We start from the raw sequence: 22,340 nt of genomic DNA on the forward strand, positions 1-22,340 counted from the left end.
CTTGTCAGTATCGGGAAAATTTAAAAACCTCTCCTTCATTAAATTGCCATGCTGTGTTTTGTCTCCTTTGGATTAGGTTTTTAAGCAGAAAAAGTGGAGGTTTTGTGCTATCAAAAAAAAAAACAAAAAAAAACAAACAGGTGTAAAGATGCTGAAAGAGACCTTGGGTTCTTTTAGGAGAATTGTAGAATATTCAGAGTGGGATCTTTCATCCATCTCCTGGACCCCACCAACCCCACCAACCCCACCCTGGCCATCCCTGCAGCGCTGCCCAAATTTCTCCCCCATCCTTCATCTCCCCCATCCCTCACTCTCACACAATCATGGAATGTGCTGAGCTGGAAGGGACCCACAGGGATGATCAATCCCAAAGCCAAACCCTGCCCAGAGCCCCCAGCAAGCCCAGCCTGGGCATCCCTGGAGCTCTGGCAGCCTCGGGGCCGTGCCCATTGCCTGGGCAGCCTGGGCAGTGCCAGCACCCTCTGGGGGAAGAGCCTTGCCCTGATCTCCAGCCTGAGCTGCCCTGGCTCAACTCCAGAAACTTTCCCTGGCACCCAGGATAGATCCTGGTGAGTGGAAGCATCACAACCCTTCAGGCTACACCCAAACCCCATGGAACCAATAGAAAACCAAATTTTGGGAGGGAGATGGGGCCTGGTGCCTTTGGAGGGGATTTTGGAGAGCTGGCAGCAGCTTTTGCTCAGCTGAGGTCTGCCCAGCCCAGGGTTTGCTCTCCCTTCTTCCCAGCGTCCTGCCACAGGGGGGTTAATGGTGTTTGGAGCTGATGGGTAACAGGGCTGTCCCTGGAGGGCTCAGAGGGACATGAACCCTCCCTCCGCACTGCTGGTGAAGTCCTGGCTGAAAAACAACCAAAAATTCTACACACAAACCCCACTTTTTAATTAAAATACCCTTCTGGAGGCAGCATAAAATGCAGTGCACAGGCTGACGCTTGAGGCGCCAAATTGGTGTTGCAGGGAGAGCTTGGCACAGCGAGTATGGGATTTTGTGGGGGCAGCCCTGCCTGTGGGGGTGTTTGGGATAAGATGGGCTTCAAGGTCCCTTCCAACCCAACCCAAAGCACACCTGTCCCGGATTGTCAAGCAAATTGTCTCTGTTTGCCATCTGCATGGCCGCTGTCTCCTGTTCAGTTTTCCTTATCTCTTCCACACCCACTCCTCCCTCTGGGCAGACCCCTGCTGATAACAGCTATGGAATGTCCCTGCATGGCTGATAAGAACTACAGCATCCCATTGGGAGATGGGAGCCCAGAGGGAGGAGCCAAGCATTCCTACCCGGATAGAATCTGGAGATTCTGCAACACCAGCACGGCTTCTGCACTGCATTGCCCAGAGGAACAGCAGCTGCCTCTGCCCCTGGATCTTCAGAGGCAGAGACTGCACCTTTCTGCAGGATCCCTGCTCCAGCAGAACCAGCCCTGACACTGCAGGAGGGCTGAGCCACAATTCCAATGGCACTGCTGCCAACAGCCTGACCCACAGGGTGTCAGGTTGGGTTCTGACTCTGCCGGTGTTGGTTTAGTTCACTGCATTGTTTATTTTATCCTTTTTTTTTCTTCCCTATTAAAAAAATGTTATTTCCCACTCCCATATTTTTTGCCTGAGAGCCCTTTAATTTAAAATTTTATATTAATTCAGAGATAGCAGGTTTGCATTTTCCACTTCAGGGGAGGCTCCTGCCTTCCTCAGCAGACACCTGTCTTTCCAAACCAAGACAACACCATGATCCCATGGTTCGGAGATTCCCAGAAGGGCTCTGCAAGGGGGGCAGCAGTGCCTGCTCAGCGCTTCTCAGGACAGGGGAAATCCAGCTGCCAAAGCCCCAGGAGATGCTCGAGTGGATGCTGAGTGGTCAGTCTGGCACAAACAGCCCCAATGAAAAAATCTGACCACCAATTTTTGGCCATGAAACGCAAACAGACTCAAGAAAACCCCTTTCACTCAAAAATGCAAATTACAGGAATCGTTTGCTTATGTCTAGGAATGGAGCAAAATATTCGGTCTGGGAGATCTGGGGGTGCTGCCCTGGAGAGGAGAAGGCTCCAGGCAGAGCTCAGAGCCCTTGCAGGGCCTGAAGGGGCTCCAGGAGAGCTGCAGAGGGACTGAGGACAAGGATGGAGGGACAGGAGGCAGGGAATGGCTGCCAGTGCCAGAGGGCAGGGCTGGATGGGATCTTGGCAATTGGGAATTGTTCCCTGGCAGGGTGGGCAGGGGCTGGGCTGGAATTGCCAGAGCAGCTGTGGCTGCTCCTGGAGCCCTGGCAGTGCCCAAGGCCAGGCTGGACATTGGGGCTGGCAGCACCTGGCACAGTGGCAGGTGGCCCTGCCATGGCAGGGGTGGGTTGGGATTTAAATTCCTTTCCAAACAAACCATTCTGGGATCCAGTGATTCCTGTTTAAGCCCAGCCCGTCTCCACAGAGGTGTGTTCCCATTCCAGGTACTGCCCTTGGGCTCTGAGTGAGTTCACTGCCAGGTCTGCATGTATGCAGGGCCAGGACTCCAGGATCCTGGTGGTCCCTTCCTACCCTGGGTAATCCCGGATCCCACATTTTATGTTAAACAAAGCAGCTGCCCTTGGCTCTCCCTGGTGCTCAGGGCAGCGGGAAGTGCCTCGAATTCCTCCTTCCCTGGTCCCCACAACCCCTGCCTTTGTGACCAGTGACTCCTTCCAAAACAAACAGGGAGAATTCTCAGAACTCGTCTGAGCCGAGGAAATCCCCTGGTGGGGGTTGGGGTCGTGGCTGGTTCAGCACGGAGCCTTTGTCCAGGGGAATTCCAGCAGGTGAGCCCAGGGAGCTGGGCTGGCCACAGGAACGGGGTGGTGTAAGAGTGATGGGGGTAGGACAGTGGGCATGGACAGAGAGCAGAGACCTCCGAAGCCTGAGCTGGGAACTTGTGGTTTATTGCAAAGGGCCTGGGTGCAGGGCCCTGCTGGGAGCTGCCAGCCACAGCTCAGAGCAGGCTGAGAGAAGAGAGGGGGAGAGAGGGTGAGAGGATGAGAGAGTAAAAGCGTCAGAGAGTGAGGTTCCCGTTACAATACCATAAGTCATCTTCCGTGCTGAATATTCTCATTCTTACTAACCAATCTAGTACAAGATACAAATCCTACAGCATTTCCATACAGCCTAGAAGAATCATTACATTCCCACACTGGGTTACATTTTAAACCCTAAAAACTCCTCTTTGGGCCCCTTCTGCCAAGCTGGCAGGGTCTGCTCTGAGCCTTGGGCCTGTCTGCAAGCAGAGGGGATTGTTTGATCCAAAGGGGATCACCTTCAGCTGGCCCTGCCATTGTTTTCCAGTTGTTCAGTAACTGAGGGATCTCAAAGCTTGCTTTCATTTCAATCTGGCTTATAGTTTCCATATTCTCAAAACCTTTTGCCAGACAATCATATTTCTAAGGCTTTCCTGTTTCATCTTCCCCAACAGGGTGACATCAGCCCTGGGAAGCCACCACAGCTCCCACAGCAAAGAACTAGGAGGAGAGCGGGGTAGGGAGGCTCAGAGCAGCTCCTGGTCAAGCCCAGGTGGGGATTTTTTCCTTTTCCATCCACTCATCAGCAATCAAGTTCCAATCTGATAAATCAGCTCCATTTTCTACATTCTCCTTCAAGCAGAAGAAAATATTTTGCTGTTCAGGCTCAGGGAGGCAGATCAAAGGCTCTGTGGTGTTCCTAAGTGCCTAAAACCCCAAACAAGGGAAGGGAAGGGAAGGGAAGGGAAGGGAAGGGAAGGGAAGGGAAGGGAAGGGAAGGGAAGGGAAGGGAAGGGAAGGGAAGGGAAGGGAAGGGAAGGGAAGGGAAGGGAAGGGAAGGGAAGGGAAGGGAAGGGAAGGGAAGGGAAGGGAAGGGAAGGGAAGGGAAGGGAAGGGAAGGGAAGGGAAGGGAAGGGAAGGGAAGGGAAGGGAAGGGAAGGGAAGGGAAGGGAAGGGAAGGGAAGGGAAGGGCTACATGGCAGCTCCAGCCCTCAGCCCTGAGGCTCACCAGGGAAGGTGAAGGTCAGCTTCAGGCATCCCCGATCATTCAGAAATGGGCTGCATCCAGGCTTGAGAGAGATGCGGATTTACAACCCCAGTTCAGAGCCCCAGTTCAGGAGATCTCAGTTCAGGAGATCCCATGGCTGGGCACCTCCAACTCTGTCACTATTGTTGAAGACAAAGAGGGAAGGGTTTGGATTCCTCCAAACCACAGAGTGGAGCAGCCTTTGGGGCACAGCCCCACTCTGAGCATCCCTCTGAAGTGAAATGCCCTCCTTGTGGATGTGTGGGTTTTTTTCAGGGGATGGTGTGAAGGGAAGGTGTTTTTATGGTGGGAATGCCAGGATACTCAGATATTTGTGCCTCCAATCATAACATTACAGCCATAAGTGTTTTTTTCCCCTAAAGCAGTTAAAAGGGAGGTTTTCCAAAGAGAAAATTACACATGGCACTGGTTTGGGGATGTCAGTTAAGGTTTTTAGCTGTATAGATCTTGGTACTGTTTTTCCCACTGGTCATAATTAACTAATTAACTAAACCAACTAATTGTCCCCATAACAGCACAGAAGGCTGGGCTGTGAAGCAGAAGGACAGGGATTGAGCATCCCCACCCCTCTGCTCTCAGGTTCCATGGTGGGGATGGCAGCAAGCAGGGACCACGTCCCTGAGCAGAGCCTGAGAGCAGCACAGACCCCAGCCCGCCCCAGGTCGATACCAATCTCTGGTTCCATGATGTCAGATTGCAGAATGGGCACCCCAGGGGGGTGATGAAGGTGACACCGAGCCACCAAGGAACCACAGCACTTCTCCTGCTGGCCAGCCTGACCTTCAGAGATCATTTTCCCTGCTCCAGACCAGCAGAGCATCCCTCAGGACGAGCCCAGTGGATGCTTTGATTGGCTCCTGAGGAGCTCAGGCATTGACCTGGCTGTTTAATGGAGCCCAGTGGATGTTTTGATTGGATCCTTGAGGAGCTCAGGCATTGACCTGGCTGTTTAATGGCTCTCCCAAGCACAACCTGAGGAGCTTGTGCAGCCCCCAACTTGTCCTTGGGGTGTTAAATGACTCCAGCCTCCCCTCAAGGGCTGGGGCCATCTGCTCAGAGTGGGGATTGATCCAGTCTGACAGAATTCCACGATTCCAAATAAAAAGCTGTGGCTGAAATTACACATGGAGTGACCTCAAGGCACTCAGTTCCTCTCCAAGAGGAATTTGTTCTTCCAGCAGAAAACCCCGCGGACCCAGCCCCAGTGCAATGTGGAGAGGTCAAGGCAGGACCATGCAGGACCCTCCTGAGGCTTCCAGGGCACCAGAGAGGCTGCAGAGGGTCTGCAGAGCCCCTTCCTTGTGGAATGCTGGGGGACACAAGAGAGATGATGGATTTTGGACCTGGCAGACAGAAGAGATTTGATAACAGGATGCCTTGGCAAAAGCAAACGGAACTTTGAAAATTAGACCTGGATTGCAAGAAGATTCAATCAGATGGATTTACCAGAAAAGGAAAAACCCATTAAACTCTGCAAGCAAGAGATGTTGTTATATGCATAAGTTTGTGTGTGTGATTTTAACCTGATCACTGCAGTACACATTACTGGTCTCCCTGAAATAGTAAAAAAGTGTTTGTATCCCACAATAAAATCAGATTCTGATCACTGAGTTAGTCTCCCTGGCTCTCCCCATCACCAACACTTCCCATCAGGAGCCCGGTGCTGGAAGGGCTGGGAGCTCACCAGGAGTTGCAAATCTCCACAGCCAGTTCCTCTGGGACCCCAGGGCTTCATCCTGAGCTGGCACCACAAATCCTTCACACAGAGAGGAGAGGGGAGGGAAGAGCTGAGCCCCATGCTCGGCACTGCTGAGCCCTGATCCCAAACCCAGGCTCAAGGAACCTCCAGGAACCCCCAAGTGCTGGATCCAAATCCTTCCCAGGGGGAAACAGAGGTTAGAAGGCTAGAAATCTGCAAACTTTGCTGGATTTCTCCAAAACTAAAGCTGCCAGCAACTAGGACCCTGCAAGGTTTTAGAGCCCTAAAAGTCACATTTCAACTGATACCCAGACCCTGGGGAAAGGACTTCTTTTTCACACAGAAAATGGCCTCCATTTGAGGCCACTCGCTCTGGCTGACAGGGCGGCGCCAGGTTAGAAATTGGGAAATTTTGCTGGATTTCTCCAAAACTAAAGCTGCCAGAAACTAGGACCCTGCAAATCCTTAGAGCCCTAAAGGCCACCTTTCAAATGATACCCAGACTCTGGGGAAATAATTCCTTTTTCCCATGGAAAAATGCCTCCATTTTGTGGCCATTCGCCCAGGCCGACAGGGCAGTACCTAGCTCTAAATTGACAAACATTGTTGGATTTCTCAAAAACTAAGGCTTTTAGCAGCTAGGACCCTGCAAGGTTTTAGAGCCCTAAAAGTTACCTTTCAACAGATACCCAGACCCTGAGGAAAGGACTTCTTTTCACAGAAGGCAATCCACTCCCAGAGCTGTGGAGGAGACACCTCCAGGGGAGACAAGGGGAGCCAAGCTGCCCCCAGTGCTCTGAAAGGGTTCATGAGCTCCTTCCTGACAAGAGAGTATGGTGAAAAGAGGAAATTTGGCTTTTCTGGTTTCCCTGAAAGCCAAGGAATAAAATTCCAGCTAGGAGGCTGGAGAGCAGCAGGAGAAATCTCAGAGATGGTTCTGGAAGTGTTCTGAGGGGGAAAGTGATGGGATTGGGGAAAGTAATGGGATTGGGGAAGCCAGAAGACTCTACAGAAGGAAAAGTGCTGAAGATGGCAGAGAGAAAAGCAAGAGCTCCAAGGAAATAAAAAATGAGAAGAAGGAGCTAAAAGAGTTGCAGCAAGTGCACATTTTGTGAATTTCTTTATAATCTCACTCCTTGGATGAGACAAGAAAGCATGGCATGGATACAAAAGCTTTGAGTCCAACTGCATCCCCTGGAAGGATGGGCCTGGCCAGCAGCATTCAGTGTGAAACCAATAAATAAAGGGAAAAATGAGTCAAGGAAGAAATTTTAATAGGGAAAAAAAGCAAAATAGGAGAGTGAAATAATGTCTTGAAAATGGCTGCACTTGGTATAAAACATTTTCAAGAGATGGCCAGGAAAGGGAATCTGTTCCATTTGGGAGCTTGAAGAACAGACCAGGCACCTGTGGAATTGTCTGCAGGAAAAGGTCCTGGCAGATACCTGGGAAAGAGCAGCAGGAAAAGGTCCTGGCAGATACCTGGGAAGGGGCAGCAGGAAAGGGTCCTGGCAGATAGCTGGAAGAGAACAGCAGGAAAAGGTCCTGGCTGCTGGGGCTGCACACCCCGACACCACAACCTCATTGTGGGAATGAGGCAGGGGCACAGGGAGCACAGCCTGTCCTTCTGGCCCTGGGCAGTGCCATGGCATCCAGACATGGAATTGAGGCATGGAATTCATTGCTGTGAGCTCCTGGTGAGTCCCAGCCAGAGGGACACAGGCAGAGCCACAGGAAGGGTAAAATTAAAGCCAACACAGGTTGAGGATGGCTGGCACATTCCCTAGATGGCACAGATCTCTGTTTTGTGGCTGCCATGCACAAGGACATGGCCTGAGTGTCCCCAGCCCTCTGCTCCCAGAGCCCATGCTGGGAATGGCAGCAAACGGGAAAAGCAATTTAACAGTTTTAAGACATAAACAGCAGCATTAGACCCTGGCAGCAGCACAGACCCTGCTGTCCCTTGGCTGTGCTGGGGTGGGGACAAAGCCACCCCTGTGTGAGCACAGCACGAGGGGTGCAGCACTGAGCTGCTCTGGCTCCCTGAGCTGCTCTGAGAGGGGCAGGGGGATTTTCAGTCCTGGTAATCCTGAGCTGCTTCAATCAGGGCCAGGAAGAAATGCAGGAACCCCCCTGAGCAGCTACAGGGACCATCCAGTCCCAGGGAACTGAGGTTCCCATGGCATTGAAGGCAATAAAACCCATCTGTTGAAAATTGCAATGCAAGATGTTTTCTATTACCATCTGTATGGCAGATTATCTTTGTCAAGTGGGCAGTTTGCCTTATCTCTCTCTTTGAGCGACCACACCCACTCCTCCCTCCAGGGAGACACCTGCTGATAACAGCTATGGAATGTCCCTGCATGGCTGATAAGAACTACAGCATCCCATTGGGAGATGGCAGCCCAGAGGGAGGAGCCAAGCATTCCTACCCGGATAGAATCTGGAGATTCTGCAACACCAGCACGGCTTCTGCACTGCATTGCCCAGAGGAACAGCAGCTGCCTCTGCCCCTGGATCTTCAGAGGAAGAGACTGCACCTTTCTGCAGGATCCCTGCTCCAGCAGAACCAGCCCTGACACTGCAGGAGGGCTGAGCCACAATTCCAATGGCACTGCTGCCAACAGCCTGACCCACAGGGTGTCAGGCTGGGTTCTGACTCTGGCACTGTTGGTTTAGTTCACTGCATTGTTTATTTTATCCTTTTATTTTCCTCCCTATTAAAGAACTGTTATTCCTGCTCCCATATTTTTGCCTGAGAGCCCCTAAATTTAAAATTTATAGCAATTGGGAGGGGTGGGAAGGGTTTACATTCTTCATTTCAGGGGAGGCTCCTGCCTTCCTTAGCAGACTCCTGTCTTTCCAAAGCAAGTCACCATCCCAGTGGGTCCCAGGGGTCCCATCTGCCACAGGAGGGTGACAGAGATTTCCTGAGTCTTTCACATCTCTCATTCTGCTGCTCCCTGAGCCAAGCCAGGCCACAGCCATGGCAGGGTTTGCCTTGTTTGGCTCTTTGCATCTCCCATCCCTGCCCAAACCTGAGCTGGGCACACAGAGCCCACAGCTGGGGCAGAGCTGAGCTCTCCTGACCAACAAGCAGCTGTTCTGTCCCCAAGCACTGATTTTACCCCTTGCTTTGCTAGTTTGACCATCTGCTAACCAGGTATTTTAAAATAAAAGCAAATTTCATCTGGTAACAGCAGAAAAACCACAAGCACAGCCTAATGAAAGCCTTTTTTAACACACAGAAACCAAGAGCACCCAATAGCAAGGGCAGAACTGATAAATCCTGCTGGAAATTGCTTGCACCAATTTGGGTCCCTCTGCAAGACCCAAGAAGGATAATCTTTAATTGCAATCCCCAGACACATTGCTTGTGAGCTATTTTTTAAAATTTTAAAGAAATAAACAGCAGCATTAGACCAGTGTTGAATTCCTGAGGCACCCCCTGGGTTACCTGGAGCCCAGGTTTGAGATGCACATCAAATTAAGGCCTTGCATCCATTCTGGTTTGAGCTATTTCAGTTGTGTGGGATGGAAATCACACAAACAAAACGCTTCTTTAGTTCCCCACCCATACCCCAGGCATCAGGAAAGACCTGCCCAGACCCTCCTCAGAATGGGAACAATCATCAGGAACATCATTTGCAGGAGAAGGCAATCTTTGGAAAGATTGAGGAGATACAGAGACATCACCTCAGAGACAGCTGCGAGATGGATTTGTGCTCTTCACTCAACCACCCACTCAGAGAAGAGATCCAGGTGACTGCTGACTTAAAGACAGCTCAAAAATAGGAAATTAATGCACTCCAGTTCTGGAGGGCTGAGTTTTATAACAGTGGCTGTGGAAAACAAACTGAAATCCAGCTCCATCTGCTCACCTCCAGTGGCACCTTGCCATCATTGTAACAACTCTACACAAGTGTGAGACACAAGAAGAGAAATAAATAAAACGAGACACTCACCCTCCTTCAAAGATCTTGATCCTCACCGGCTCCCCTCGCTTGGTCACAAGAGCCTCTTCTTCTGATTTTCCCCTTTTCTCCTCTTCCTTCTCAGCTCTAGTTATATCTTTTCGACCTTCATTAGAAAGGAGCGAAGGCAAATGAACCTATCTCCCCAAAAGAGCAAAACAATCCATGATTACAGACAGAATCACTGGCAGGACACACAGAGCAAACAGCCCCAGCAGAGCCAGCGCTGCCCCAGCACTGATCCTGACACCAGGGGCTGGAATTGGGGCACCCCCCCAACAAATGGGGCCCTGCTGCTGGATTTGGGGCCCTGCTGCTGCATTTGGGGCCCTGCTGCTGCATTTGGGGCCCTCCTGCTGGATTTGGGGCCCTCAGGGTTGTGCAGGATTTGCTGTGACCCCTGACTGATACAGGAGTCTTTTTGAGCTAGGGCTTGACGGGGTCTCTCTGGTGTTGAGATGACCCCAAAGTGTTGGAAAGTCTCTTTTTTCCCAGCCCCGAGACCAAAGAAGAGTCAGGATTCCTCTGTTCTCATTTTCAAGGTTGTTTATTATTTCTTATCTATAACATTTGAGAGGAATAGCAGATTTGTCTTTCCAAATCAGCTGTGGGTCTGCTGGGAGATAAAACCAGCACTGGGAGATAAAAGAAACAATGGGAAGGATTCCACTGATTGATGAATGGGAAAAGATATTTGATTTTACAAATAAACTTTAGGTTTGCTGATAAATGAAATTAGACATTGAAAGATGAAAGAAACAATGGGGAAGGAAAACCCCTAAATTCTGTGAGAATTAACAATCAAAAGGGAGGGTTATACATTGGAGGGGAATCTTTAGTATCAATCATATTGGGTACTCTGAACCTCTCAAGTACCTCAGAAATGGGGAAAGAGAGAAGGGAAATGCAGCTGGGAAATTCGGATAAAAAGGAGGCTGCATACTCCAAAAATTGGAGAGACCCCGGGGGATGCCCCATGGCCTCTCCCTTTATTGGAATAAAGTAAAAGGACTCTTCTGTCTCCCTTTTGGACACAAACCTCTGGTGTTTGTGGATTCATTTTCCTAACACATTCTTTCTCTGACCTGCTGAGGTCTGTCCAGCAGGTCAGTTTGTGGCACACTGACAGCCTTGGGGTGGTTTTGGCTTTTTATACTAAAAACTACATGTACTTTGTTTTCAATAATTTTCCAATACCTATCACCTATGTTAGACAGTCTGTCTCTACTCTAAACCAACCCATAAGTGCCACCATCACAGCAGAAGATGGAGGACAAGAAGAAGAAGAAGGACAGGACACGCCCAGATTCCTCCATCTTTCCTCTTGAACCCTCATTCTAAAAACCCCAAAATTCTACATTTTCACATGATGATAAATTCACTATCATTCTATTCAAACTCTTGTGGCTTGTAAATCCTCACACAAAGTTGGCAATTGTTTCCATGGGCTAAAATCAAAGGCACAGGTGGTTTTGACTCCATGCCAAGGTCTATGAGCCCCCTGCCAGGGTCTCAAGTTCTCCAGGGCAGCCAGAGGAATGTCCTGGGTTCCAACAAGGTCTCAAAAGTTTTTGGAGATTTTTATTACACATAAGATAGCTCAGCTACTTTAGAAGGCATAAAATTAGCAGGATGGCTTTTGTGGTAGCGTTGGAAATAAAAAAGTTTTCATAAAAGGCAAAATAACAAAACTCCTCACAGAGAAAAACCGAGCTAGGTGCAAGAGGCTCTTGCTCTTGGTAAAACACTTCAAAAAAGCAATTAGTTTCTTTGTTTTCTTCTTTTTCTAGTAATTTTTTTGGCTTCTATCCAATTGGCTATCCTTGAGTTTGAGGTGAAGTTTCTTAGGTCTTATGAGGCGTCTTTTTTGCTAATTGAGGAAAGAAACTTTTGGGCTTTTTTCCTTTTTTAAGGAGACAAAGGATAGTTTTGTCACTCTGTCAACACAAAAAAGTACTCCTACATCTGACAAGTTTTTTAATTGCTCCTTCCAGGTTATCCAGCTCTTGCCACCTGGAAAAATGAAGGATGAAGGGAAGTGTGGTGGCTGGGGTGACCCTGAGCATGTGGGGTGTCTGTTCCCAAATCTCTGTCCCTGGATAATGCTCTCTCTGAAATGCACATCTGAAAGGTCTGGAGAGGGGCTGTCTTCAGAATTCATACACTGAACCTCCAGGTTTCCCCCACATTCACACACATTCACACAAATTTGGGTTTCAGCCACCTCAGCCTGACATAAATCAGCATTCCTGGGTGATTTCCTTTTGCTGCCAAGGGCACAGCCCAGAGAAAGCCACAAAACCCATGGGAGAAAAGAATCCTCAACCTCCCCACACGTTCCCAGGGCCAAATCTGCTTTTTCACTGTTAAATTGCCACTTGTTGAGGGGATTTTGTGTCTAAACCTTGTCCAGCCCAAGGTTTAAGTCATGCCCTGACACCTCACCTACACGATGAACGTGTTTGTTATAGGATGGACCTGAACATCAAAGCTGCATCTGTGGGTGGGATGAGGGAGAGCTCTGCACACCTGGAATGAAATGTTGGGGTACTGCCCTCTAAATCCTAACAAAACAAATGCAGGTGAGCTCTCCAACCTGGAATGAAATATTGGGATATTGCCCTCTAAATCCCAACAGGACAAACCCACACCTGGAATGAAATGTTGGGATGTTGCCCTCTAAATCGTTACAAAGCAAATGCAGGTGAGCTCTTCAACCTGGAACAAAGTGTTGGGATATTTCTCCCTAAATCCTAATAGGACAAAGCCAGGGAGAGCTCTCCACATCTATAATCAAATATTGGGATGTCCTAAATCCTGGGACAAAGCCAGGGAGAGGTCCCCAACCTGGAATGAAATGTTGGATGTTGCTCCTCTAAATCCTAACAAAAAAAATGCAGGTGAGCTCTTCAACCTGGAACAAAATATTGGGATGTTGCCCTCTAAATCCCAACAGGACAAAGCCAGGGAGAGTTCTCCAACCTGGAATGATATGTTGGAATGTTTGTCCCCTACAGCCCCGCCGGGATCTCTAGAAAAAGGAAAGCAGAGCCTTTCCCCCAGGTCACTTCTCCCACAGTCACTCTGACATCCAGCTGAATCCATATCCTGGATGAGGGTCCTGGATCCATATCCTCACATTCTCTGCAATTGATGGAAGGCTAGAGAGCAGTTTTCAGAGGGGTTTTGGCCTGCAGGCAGCCCCTGAAGGCTGAAGCAAAGCTGGGCACCCTTGGCTCTGGCTGGCAGCAGTGGCAGCTGCCCAGGTGATTCACCTTCCTCACCTCAGCCTGGGCTGTGGGGGATGAATCACCCCAGTGGAGCCTCCTTGTCTCCCCTGGTTTTGGGGGAAGCCACAGAGTGATCAGCTTCAACAGAGTCCTACAGAATCCCGGTGGAGTTCTGGAGTTTTGGGGGAAGCCACAGAGTGAGCAGCTCCAACAGAATCCCACAGAATCCAGCAGGAACTTCAGGGGAAGCCACAGAGTGAGCAGCTCCAACAGAGTCCTACAGAATCCAGGGGGATATAACCCAGCCCCCCCAGCTGCTGGAACTGCCACGGGATGTTCAACAGGAGGGATGGACTCACTCAAAAGTTGCTTTGCAAAACTGGGGTCAAGCATTTCAAATTTGCCCAGGAATTTCAGGAGATCAGCTCAGAGCATTAAATGCACCCAGGGTACTCTCTGTCCTTGGGGCCAGGTCAGCCCCGTGGTCACACCATCCACACACCCATCCTAGAAGCCTCCTGGGAATGGTCCCTGTGCAGTCCTGTGCCCCTAAAAGTGCCAGGAATTCCATGACAAAAGGCCCAGGAGCCATTTGAAACATTAAACAGCAGGAATGGTCTTGAGCTGGTGGCTGTGGGCATGGAGATGACAGTGAGGAAATCAGCAGCAGGAGAAACTCAGAACCCTCAAAAATTAAACTTTTAGGGTTGTGACTTCACCTCCTGATGGGAGCTATGGGCTCAGAGCACTGCAGGGGACAGCCTTTCCAGGCTTACTGAGGAATACAAAACAATTGACTTGCTAGATGTAGCACGAGGTTTATTTATTGCAACTTTCGAAAGCACAAAAACATTGACAGATGAAAGGCACCAGAGAGCCAAAATCATACAGTCACTACTATCCCCTGTTACAGTCTTGTTGGAATTTACAGAGAGTGCAAGCCCCAGTACAGTGTCACCAGCCATCCCTACATGCACGTTGGAGCCCGCAGCCACTCCAGAATTCCAGAATTTTCTGCTCAGCAAATCCCACTGGAAATTGAAACCCCAAGGCAAGGACGGAGACAGCACGTACAGAACTACTGTTTGCTGCATGCATAACTGTACAAAACACCAGAGCTTTTTACATCTCCTGGGAGGAACTGACACCCTGGAGTTACATGGAGGAGGGAATATGGAGGGCAAGGAGCCCGAGCAGAGTTAGCTGAGGGCTGGACTCCAACCCTGGAGTGATGCTACGGCTGCTGCACGTCCTGGCAGCTGCTGCTTCCCCACCCTGCATGGAGGATTTCATCCCCACTGATCACAAATTAGTGCTGTGCTTGGTAAGAATTCGATTCATCTCTGCTGCAGCTCTCAGGGCTCTGCCAGCCACGCGGGAGCAGGGCTGGGTTTAGGATCCAGGTGAACTGGGCAGGGTGAACTCTTCACAAACTGAGCCATGGGAACCTGAACCTGCTTGGAGGGGTTGGTTGAGGGGGTTTAGAGGCTTTGGGGGAAATGCATGCAGTGAAATGTGGGTTTGGATGAGTGAGGGCTGAATGTCCTGGCCAGCTGCTGCTTCCCAACCTGTGTTTCACACCCTGCATGGAGAATTTCACCCTGATCACCACGGATCACAAATTAGTGCTGTGCTTGGCAATAATTTGATTTCACCCTGATCACCACTGATCACAAATTAGTGCTGTGCTTGGCAATAATTTGATTTCACCCTGATCACCACTGATCACAAATTAGTGCTGTGCTTGGCAATAATTTGATTTCACCCTGATCACCACTGATCACAAATTAATGCTGTGCTTGGCAATAATTTGATTTATCTCTGCTATAGCTCTCAGGGGCTCTGCCAGCCACGCGGGAGCAGGGCTGGGTTAGGATCCACTGGTTCCAGGTGAACTGGGCAGGGTGAACTCTGCCTTTGGTACATTGAGCCATGGGAACCTGAACCTGCTCCACCAGGCAGCTTGGAGGGGTTGGCTGAAGGGATTTAGGAGGCTTTGGGGGAAATGCATGCAGTGAAATGTGGGTTTGGACGAGTGAGGGCTGAACCCTTTAACCCTTTAACCCCTGTTTAACATTTCCCTTCGGGGTGGGAGGGTCTGGTACCTGTGGACACTCACTGGGTGTGGGTTTTAGCACCATGGCAAAGAGCAGGGCTCAGAGCAGCACAGGCACTTCCTTTAGGGATTGAAATCCAGGGTGCTACGGCACCACTCGGATAAAACCCTTGGAGAAATAGTGCATAAATCTCAGCGTGGTTATTGCACTGCTCAGGTAATTATCTGCCCTCGTGTCCCTAGAAATCTGTCTCTTGGATTTCTGCAGGAGAGTAATGGAAATGCTGAATAGAAATAAAGATTTATTGAATCAAAGTGATTCTACTGTGTATTTTAAAACATATTTATAAGCAGCAGCTGCAGCAGCGATTATGATAAATTTAATATTCAGAGTTCATTTCATGACACAGAAATAAAATGAATAATCCATCAGTATAAATTGACTTGAGATGAATATCAAATTGCAAAATCTTTAGAGCGATTCTGTTGGCTAATCTACATGAACATGATCTGGATTAAAGGGATCTGTTTGGTTCAGCATTAAGCAGGAAGGGTAAAGTCTGGCTTTAAAATGAGATACATAAAATTAGGCAGCTCACAGGAGGGTCTTAAAGACTTCTGCGCCCGTGTGGGCAATGCCTTGGGGGAGCCCTGCCCCTGGGAAGCCACTGTGAAGTCTTAACTCTAAAACTAGGCATAAAATATCCTTAAATACCTGGAAAAGCAGGTGGACAGCTATAGACCAAACGGATCAAACCACGGGGGTGTTTAACAAAATGTGTCTGACCCGCTGAGGCACTTTTATAAATGTCACTGTCAGCCTTTGTGCTTCTTCAGGGGCCTAAATACACTTGCAAATCTCCCTTTAATATTTTTTAAATACTTTTAAGCATGCCTCTCCATGTTCATTAATGTGAGATGAGCAGATGCACAACCAGACAGAATCCCATTTCCCCAAGGTAATCCTTTTTCTTCATTTCTAACATGCAAAATGCAGGGAATTATAACAGCGTTTAAACAAAAAAAAAAAAAAAAAAAAAGAAAAATAAGGAAGTTGTAAAGCTGTTTGAAATATCAAGACAAATGCAAATGAAGTCTAATCCTTTGTGCTGGAGCTGTGGTGGTTTCTGGGGTGGTGGTGGTGATTCCTACTTTTTGGGCTACAAAGCAAGTAGGAACTGGAGAACAGAACCCTGGCCTGGGAGCAGGCTCGCCTGCCCCCTGGGTTGGGCTTTCAGTGGGGTTTGGGCTCTTCACTCTAAGAGCTTCACTGAGAGCAGGCGCTTCTCCCAGCGCCAGCGGGACGAGTACACCCCGACCACGCTGAGCACAGCCACGCCCCGGCCCTCAGCCCCCGCTACCCACGCATCCAAATGGATCAGCAGAAAGAAGAGATAGGATTGCATTACCTCGGTCATTTTGGGCTTCCTGGAGCCGGCCGGGACCAGCCTGCCCGCCTCAGGCCGCGGCGCGGTGGCCATGGTGTAGATCTCCTTGCTCACCTTCTGCTTGGACCTCAGCAGGGCCAGGGCTGCCTTGGTGGACACCCCGGGCAGGTTGGGGTTGTAGAGGCTGATGCACCAGCTGGAGTACACCGAGGAGCGCCCATCTGCTTGCTGGGTGTGATTTGGCTTGATGTAGTTTAAATAGCACCAACTGACATTAGTGGTTGTGTGGAGACTGGGGAACTGCAGGACCTTCTTGGTGTCGGTGCCTTCCCGAGCCTTCCCCGCACTGGCGGCACCCTCAGGCACGGGGGCAGTGCTGGCAGGGGTTGGTGGAGGCTGCTCCACCAGTTCTTTGGAGTCTTCCTTCTTGACGGGCTGCAGAGGCTCCTGGCTGAGGAACTGTTTGCCAGCTGGCTGCTCGTACTCCTGCAGTGCCTCAAAGCTGGGGGAACCCGGCCGGGACGCTGCTTGCTGGGAACTGCTCGGGGTTTCCTTTGGCTCCGACTGCTCCACGGACACGCTGGGTGGTGTCTCAACCTCCACCCTGTCTTGGCTTTCCGCAAGGAAGTGAGATTTATCCTGCTTTTTCGCTTCCTCTACTGCACTGGGTGGCTTCACCACTTCCAGCTTCTCCTCTACTTCAGACACTTCCTCCTCCTTCACTCTCTTCTGCTGCTGTGTCTCCATGGTCAGCTCTAAACTGCCAGCTGGGGACAGCATCCTTTTGCTGCCCCCAACTGTGGAGGGGCCCCCTTCCAGGCCGAGGATGCTGTCTGAGGGGCAGGTGAGGGGCATGTAGCCCTTTCTTTCTGGCAAGGGCAGGGGAACTCTCAGGTATGGGCTCTGGAAAAGGCTTCTCTGCTCCTCTGTGATCATCTGGGCCAGGTCAAACCCCAGCCCATGGACATCAGCGCTGCACACCAGGGTGCCCTTGGGCTGGCGGTCATCAAATTTGGGGAGGACGATGGTGGAGGAGCTGCACTGGGACTGTGTGACCAGGATCTGGGAGAGCGTGGTGTACATGGCGCTGCCATAGGAGGGCATGTTGGTCTGGATGCGGACGGGGACAACCAGGGACACCATGGGCTCTGTCCGGGTGGGGACAACGAGCTGGGTCACGGTGACAGAGAGCGCGGGACTCGCTGCGCAGGTCAGAGGGTGCAACCTGCTGTCCGAGTCATAATCTGTGCATGGAGACAGGCTGGAGCTTCCTGCTGCTGAGAACAAACTGGATTTGATCTGTGGCAAATGTCCACCAGCATCACCTGGCAAGTGGAGGGCAAACTGAGACTGGAGAGGCAGGAAGAAGGCTGAGGGGATCGGGGAGGAGCCAGGGTAGTGCACAGGCAGGAACGAAGGGTGCCTGAAGGACATCTCAGCGGGGTGAGACATCAAGGGAGGAGCGATGTGGAGCGGGCCCGGGTGGATGAGTGTCTGCGGGAGGGGCAGCGGCGGGGTCTGAAATATGGAGGGAGGGATCTGAGGCATGGAGAACTGGGCAGAGAGGATGTCAGACATGGTGTGTGCGGCAAAGAGCTCTGCAGACTGCCCCGGCTGCGGCAGGAGGTGCTGGTAGGGGAATATGGAAACCTGAGGGGCCATGAAGTGCTTCTCGTGCAGCGTCAGCTGTGGCACGGGGTGGTGGAACACCTGCAGAGCCTCTGTGTATGGCGGGCTGTAGGATGGCTCGGGGCTGTCCTTTGGCTGGCTCTTGTCACTCGGGTAGGTGCCGTGAGAAGGCAAAGGGGAGGACGTGGTCGGCTGATGGGGCAAACTCGTGGCAGGAGATTTACTTGAAGAAGGAGCGGGATCCTCCGTGTCTGGCCAGCCCAGTGGGGCCGGGTCTGGCTCGTGTTCGGGGTGCCTGGTGAGGGACGCCTGCCGCACCAGGAAGCATTTCCTCCTCTCCTGAGGAGCCGAGGAGGTGGAGGGGCCGGGGGTGGAGGCAGGAGTGGACGACAAGCTCCCGTAGTCGAAGGATTTGCTGCGAGTCTCTGACATCTGGGAAGGGTGGGACACATTGGGTGTCTGCTCGGAAGCAGATCTCCGCATTTCCCTGGAATGGTGATGGTGGCTGGGGACCATCAGCATATGGGAGCCAACGCCAGGAGGTTTTGGGTGGGATTCGGAGGGCTGGCTACTCGACTCTGGCTTGGTGTGGTCATCCCGGTCAAAGGAGATGGAGTGGCTGGAGCCGTGGGAGAGGCTGCTCTCCTGACTGGGGCTCCGGGTGAGAGAGACGGACTCAAAGCTGGACTCCCCGGAGGACTGGGCCATTTCTGCCAGCCGGAGCCGCTTCTTTTTGGGTGGGAGCTTCTCCGCAGGGAGCTGGGAAAGAGTCTGGCTCCTCTGTGGCCACTGGAACTCCTCGGTTTTCTCTGGCTCCTTTGGAGGAGGTTCTGGCTCTGTTTCTGGTCTGTCCGGCTCTTCCGTGACCAGAATCTCAGGGACCTGGATGTTGGGCTGGCGGACCAGCCTGGGCTGCAGGGAGTGAGGGGGGCGGCTGTGCTGGGGCGTGGGCTGAGATGGGAACTGGGACAGGGGCTTGTCCTCTTCCAAGCTGCTGGGCTGCTCGATGGAGTCTGACTTCTCAAAGGAGCTCGTGTGCTGGATGACAGAGATCTCCTTGGAGGTTGTTCTCCTCTCCTTGCCCTCAGCGCTCGAAGCTGGTTTGGTGTTCCTGGATTGGAAGCTGGCACTGGCCTCGGAAGGTGCGGATTTTCCCGAGTCTGCTGGTGACTTCATGGATTCACGGGTCAGGTTTAGAGCCACCTCAGATGATGCCAGGTTTGCAAACTGAGTGCTTGGGCCGGTGCTGGAGGAGGGGGTGTCAGACACTTCGAAAGACGGAGGTTCCTCGTCGTCCCCCAGGCTCTTCTCCTTCCGCCTCTTGCGCAGCGGGGTGAGCTCCAAGGTGCTGCCCAGCTTGTAATGCATCATCTGGGGCCACACGTCGGGATCCGCCGCGCTCTTCTCTGGCTCTGAGGAGGTGTGGGACGTGGCAGAGCGGGGCTTGGAGAGCTGCAGTTCTGAGCAGTAGTACTTCTTGTGGGCCTCGTAGTTGTCCCTTTTCTTGTAGCGAGCGCCGCACACGTTGCACTCGTACATGAACCCTTTCCCCTTCGGGCCCTTGCGGGACTTTTTGGTAAGATCGCTTTCCTTGGTTTCAGGCTCCTCGGGAGGTTTGGGAACAGTTTCTTTGCTGGCAGAGCCGAGCTCCTCCGAGACGTACTCCACTCCCAAGGGTAGCTCAATAGCTGGTTGGCGTTTTAGCATTCGAGGGTGGGAGGAAAATGCTTGGCTGCGGCTTAAGACTTCCGGCTCCGTGATGTGATCATCAAATGAGTAGCTACCTCTAAAGGTGTGTGGGGAGCTTATAGTGCATGCAGCAGAAGGCATTGAGTGGCTTCTTAGGAGAGGCACTGTCTCTGTGGCACTGTGGGATTGCTGAAGTGACAACAATGATTGTTCGGGCTTCATTTTTTCACCGTGGGACGCCAACACTTTCGCTGCATCCAGCTGGCTGCTGGAGCCAGACTTGATATCGAACTGAAACGGTTCTCTGTACGCACCAGACTTTGGGGATTCAATGCTGCTACGCCTCGAAAGAGAGCTTCTTCTGGGCTTCACGCTGTCGATTTCACTGGTATCCACAACAGCTTCGTTAATGGTAATTAGCTTAGTGATGTGCTCGATCACCTGTGTTCTAGGCACAGACAACGGGACCATGCTGGGCTTCTCATCACCTGACAGGTGTGGGAACCCCTGGGTTGTGTTTGCAGCCAGCGCCGCCGTCCTCTGCCCGATCCGCCCACACTTCCCGAAGATGATCTCGGCGTAGGACTTGGCATTGGTGTTGGGAGGGCTGATCTGCTGCTCCGCACTCTCGGATCTGGAGAAGTACCCAGACTCCGTGCTGCCTTTGCTGCCGGGGCTCAGGAACGCCTGCTCGTCGATCACCTTTTTGCGCTCGCTCAGGCGCAGCGCCAGCTTCTGCTTGATGGTGTGGGTGTCCTCGGACTTATGGCTCAGGGCGTGCTCTGACGACGGCTCCACAAACTGGGAGCTGTCCTCGAGGGACTGGGACATGCTGGAATGGGACAACGAGCAGCGGTCGTGGCTGGAGCCTTGGCTCCCCGCGCTCAGCAGGCTGCTGGAGAGCAGGGTGTGCTTCTGCCTGGGTGACAGCTCCACGGCGTGCCCCGACATTGTTGCCGTCTCCTCTTCCGAGTCCGTGCTCTCCCCTTCTGTCGGCTCCTCGAACTCCTCCCCACCGATTCGCTCCATCTCCAGGCTCGACGGGTACATCTCTGCTCCGATCCCTGAGGCCAGCCCGGCTTTGATCCGGTGAGCATGGGACTTCCTGTGTTTGTACAGATTGCTCTTGGTCTTGAAGGAGAAGCCGCATGGAATGCAAGGATAGGGCCTCTCGCCCGTGTGGGACCTGATGTGTTTCTGGAGCACGCTGGGCTTGGCGCAGGGCCTGCTGCAGTACTGGCAGATGTACTTGCCCGGCTTCTGGGGCTTCTTCTCCTTCTTGTGCACCTCCTCAGCTTGCTTCAGGGACACCTGGGCGGGGCGGGGGATGAAGACCTTCTGCACGGCCGGCATGTCCTCTGCGGGAATGATGGATGAGTGGGACGGGAGGAGCTGGCCGTGGTGGGCGTGCAGCCCGGCAGACGGGAAGGAGCCAGAGGGCCCTGGCCTGACTGGATCAACTAGCTGCCATGTGGGACCTTCCAGGACATGCTCCGGCTTCCCCGGGGATATAAATGCTGGTGCCAGTGCGTGCTGCTGAAGCTGCGGGATGTGGGCGGGGTGGTCAAAGGAGGAGGGCTTGGGTTGTTTCTGGTGGCCGGGCTTCTCCTGAGGCTCCTCTCGTGGAACGGGCAAAGAGCCGGAAAAGTGCTGCTGCGAGATGATGTCTCGGAGAGGGGTTCCTTGGGAAGGAGCAGAGCTGCCCTGGTACGTAGTTGGGGATGAAATACTGCCTTGGAAAGCCTCTCCTTTGGGAAGCCTCTTTCTTGGACTTTCCTCAGCCTTTTTTGTGCTCTTCTGGCTTTGTTCAGGATCCATGACCTTAAAAGGGTCTTTGAATGCTATTTCGGGAAGGTTTTGGCAGGCTTCATTTAGGAATAATAAAGGTCTCCTCTGTAGATTCCCTGTTTTGCCTGCATTTGCTACGAAGCTGGAGCCGCCAGGAGATGGTTGTTGATTTAAGATTTTACTAAAGTGTCACTAGTTGCTATTTGATTCAAAAAAAAAAACGTTTCAAGGTCAATAAAGTTCACATTGGTAACACATGACAAACTACTTCAAAGAGAGAAAACTTTCCAAAACTTTCAGTCCAAATATTTTCCTTGTGAACTTGGTTAAGGCTTTAAACCTTGCCATTTTATTTCAGTTGACAGTGGCAAGCCTTCAAAGTCAAGATGCAACCCACAATGTGTCTCTTGTTTGTTATGCAAACCTTTGAAAACTTGAGACTTTAGTGCTCATCTCAGAAAGTTCCTTTCTTTTTTCCTTTCTCTCTCTCTCCTGTGCAAGGAAAATAACACTGAACGGTGGATGTCCCCCTGTGTCTTCCTTCTGTTCCACTTTGGAGTTCAAAAGCCTTGGAAAAGTATTTCCCACATTTCTGTAATTACATACGAAAGAAAAAGAGACAAAAAAAACACTACTTTAGCTTTTGTGTGTAAGTAATTAACCGCTGCTCATTCAGGGGGGTTAACAGTAAATATTTTGTACACAAATAATTCAGAACAACTCATTGAATGTCTGCCTAAACCTAAACATAAACTGCACTCAGGCAAACCTCAGGGACTCGGTTTAATGCTCACAAAACCTGGCTCTGAGGCAGCAACCAAAGACAGGAACTTGAAACAGAGACA

At 51.4% G+C, this 22,340-nt stretch overlaps 1 protein-coding gene across 1 annotated transcript in view; it reads right to left on the reverse strand.

Moving 5' to 3' along the window:
• The window catches only part of HIVEP3 (HIVEP zinc finger 3), a 165,807-nt gene that overhangs the window by 50,168 nt on the left and 93,299 nt on the right, over positions 1-22,340 (reverse strand). Inside the window, exons 4-5 of the mRNA XM_059488674.1 lie at positions 16,411-22,087; positions 9,707-9,852 (exon numbers count right to left, since the gene is read on the reverse strand). Of these exons, the coding sequence (XP_059344657.1) occupies positions 9,707-9,852; positions 16,411-21,525 (5,261 nt within the window). The 5' untranslated portion in view covers positions 21,526-22,087. The remainder of the gene's footprint in view (positions 1-9,706; positions 9,853-16,410; positions 22,088-22,340) is intronic.

The sequence above is a fragment of the Ammospiza nelsoni genome, chromosome 25 (genome assembly GCF_027579445.1).
Source record: "Ammospiza nelsoni isolate bAmmNel1 chromosome 25, bAmmNel1.pri, whole genome shotgun sequence".
NCBI classification, from domain to species: Eukaryota; Metazoa; Chordata; class Aves; order Passeriformes; family Passerellidae; genus Ammospiza; species Ammospiza nelsoni.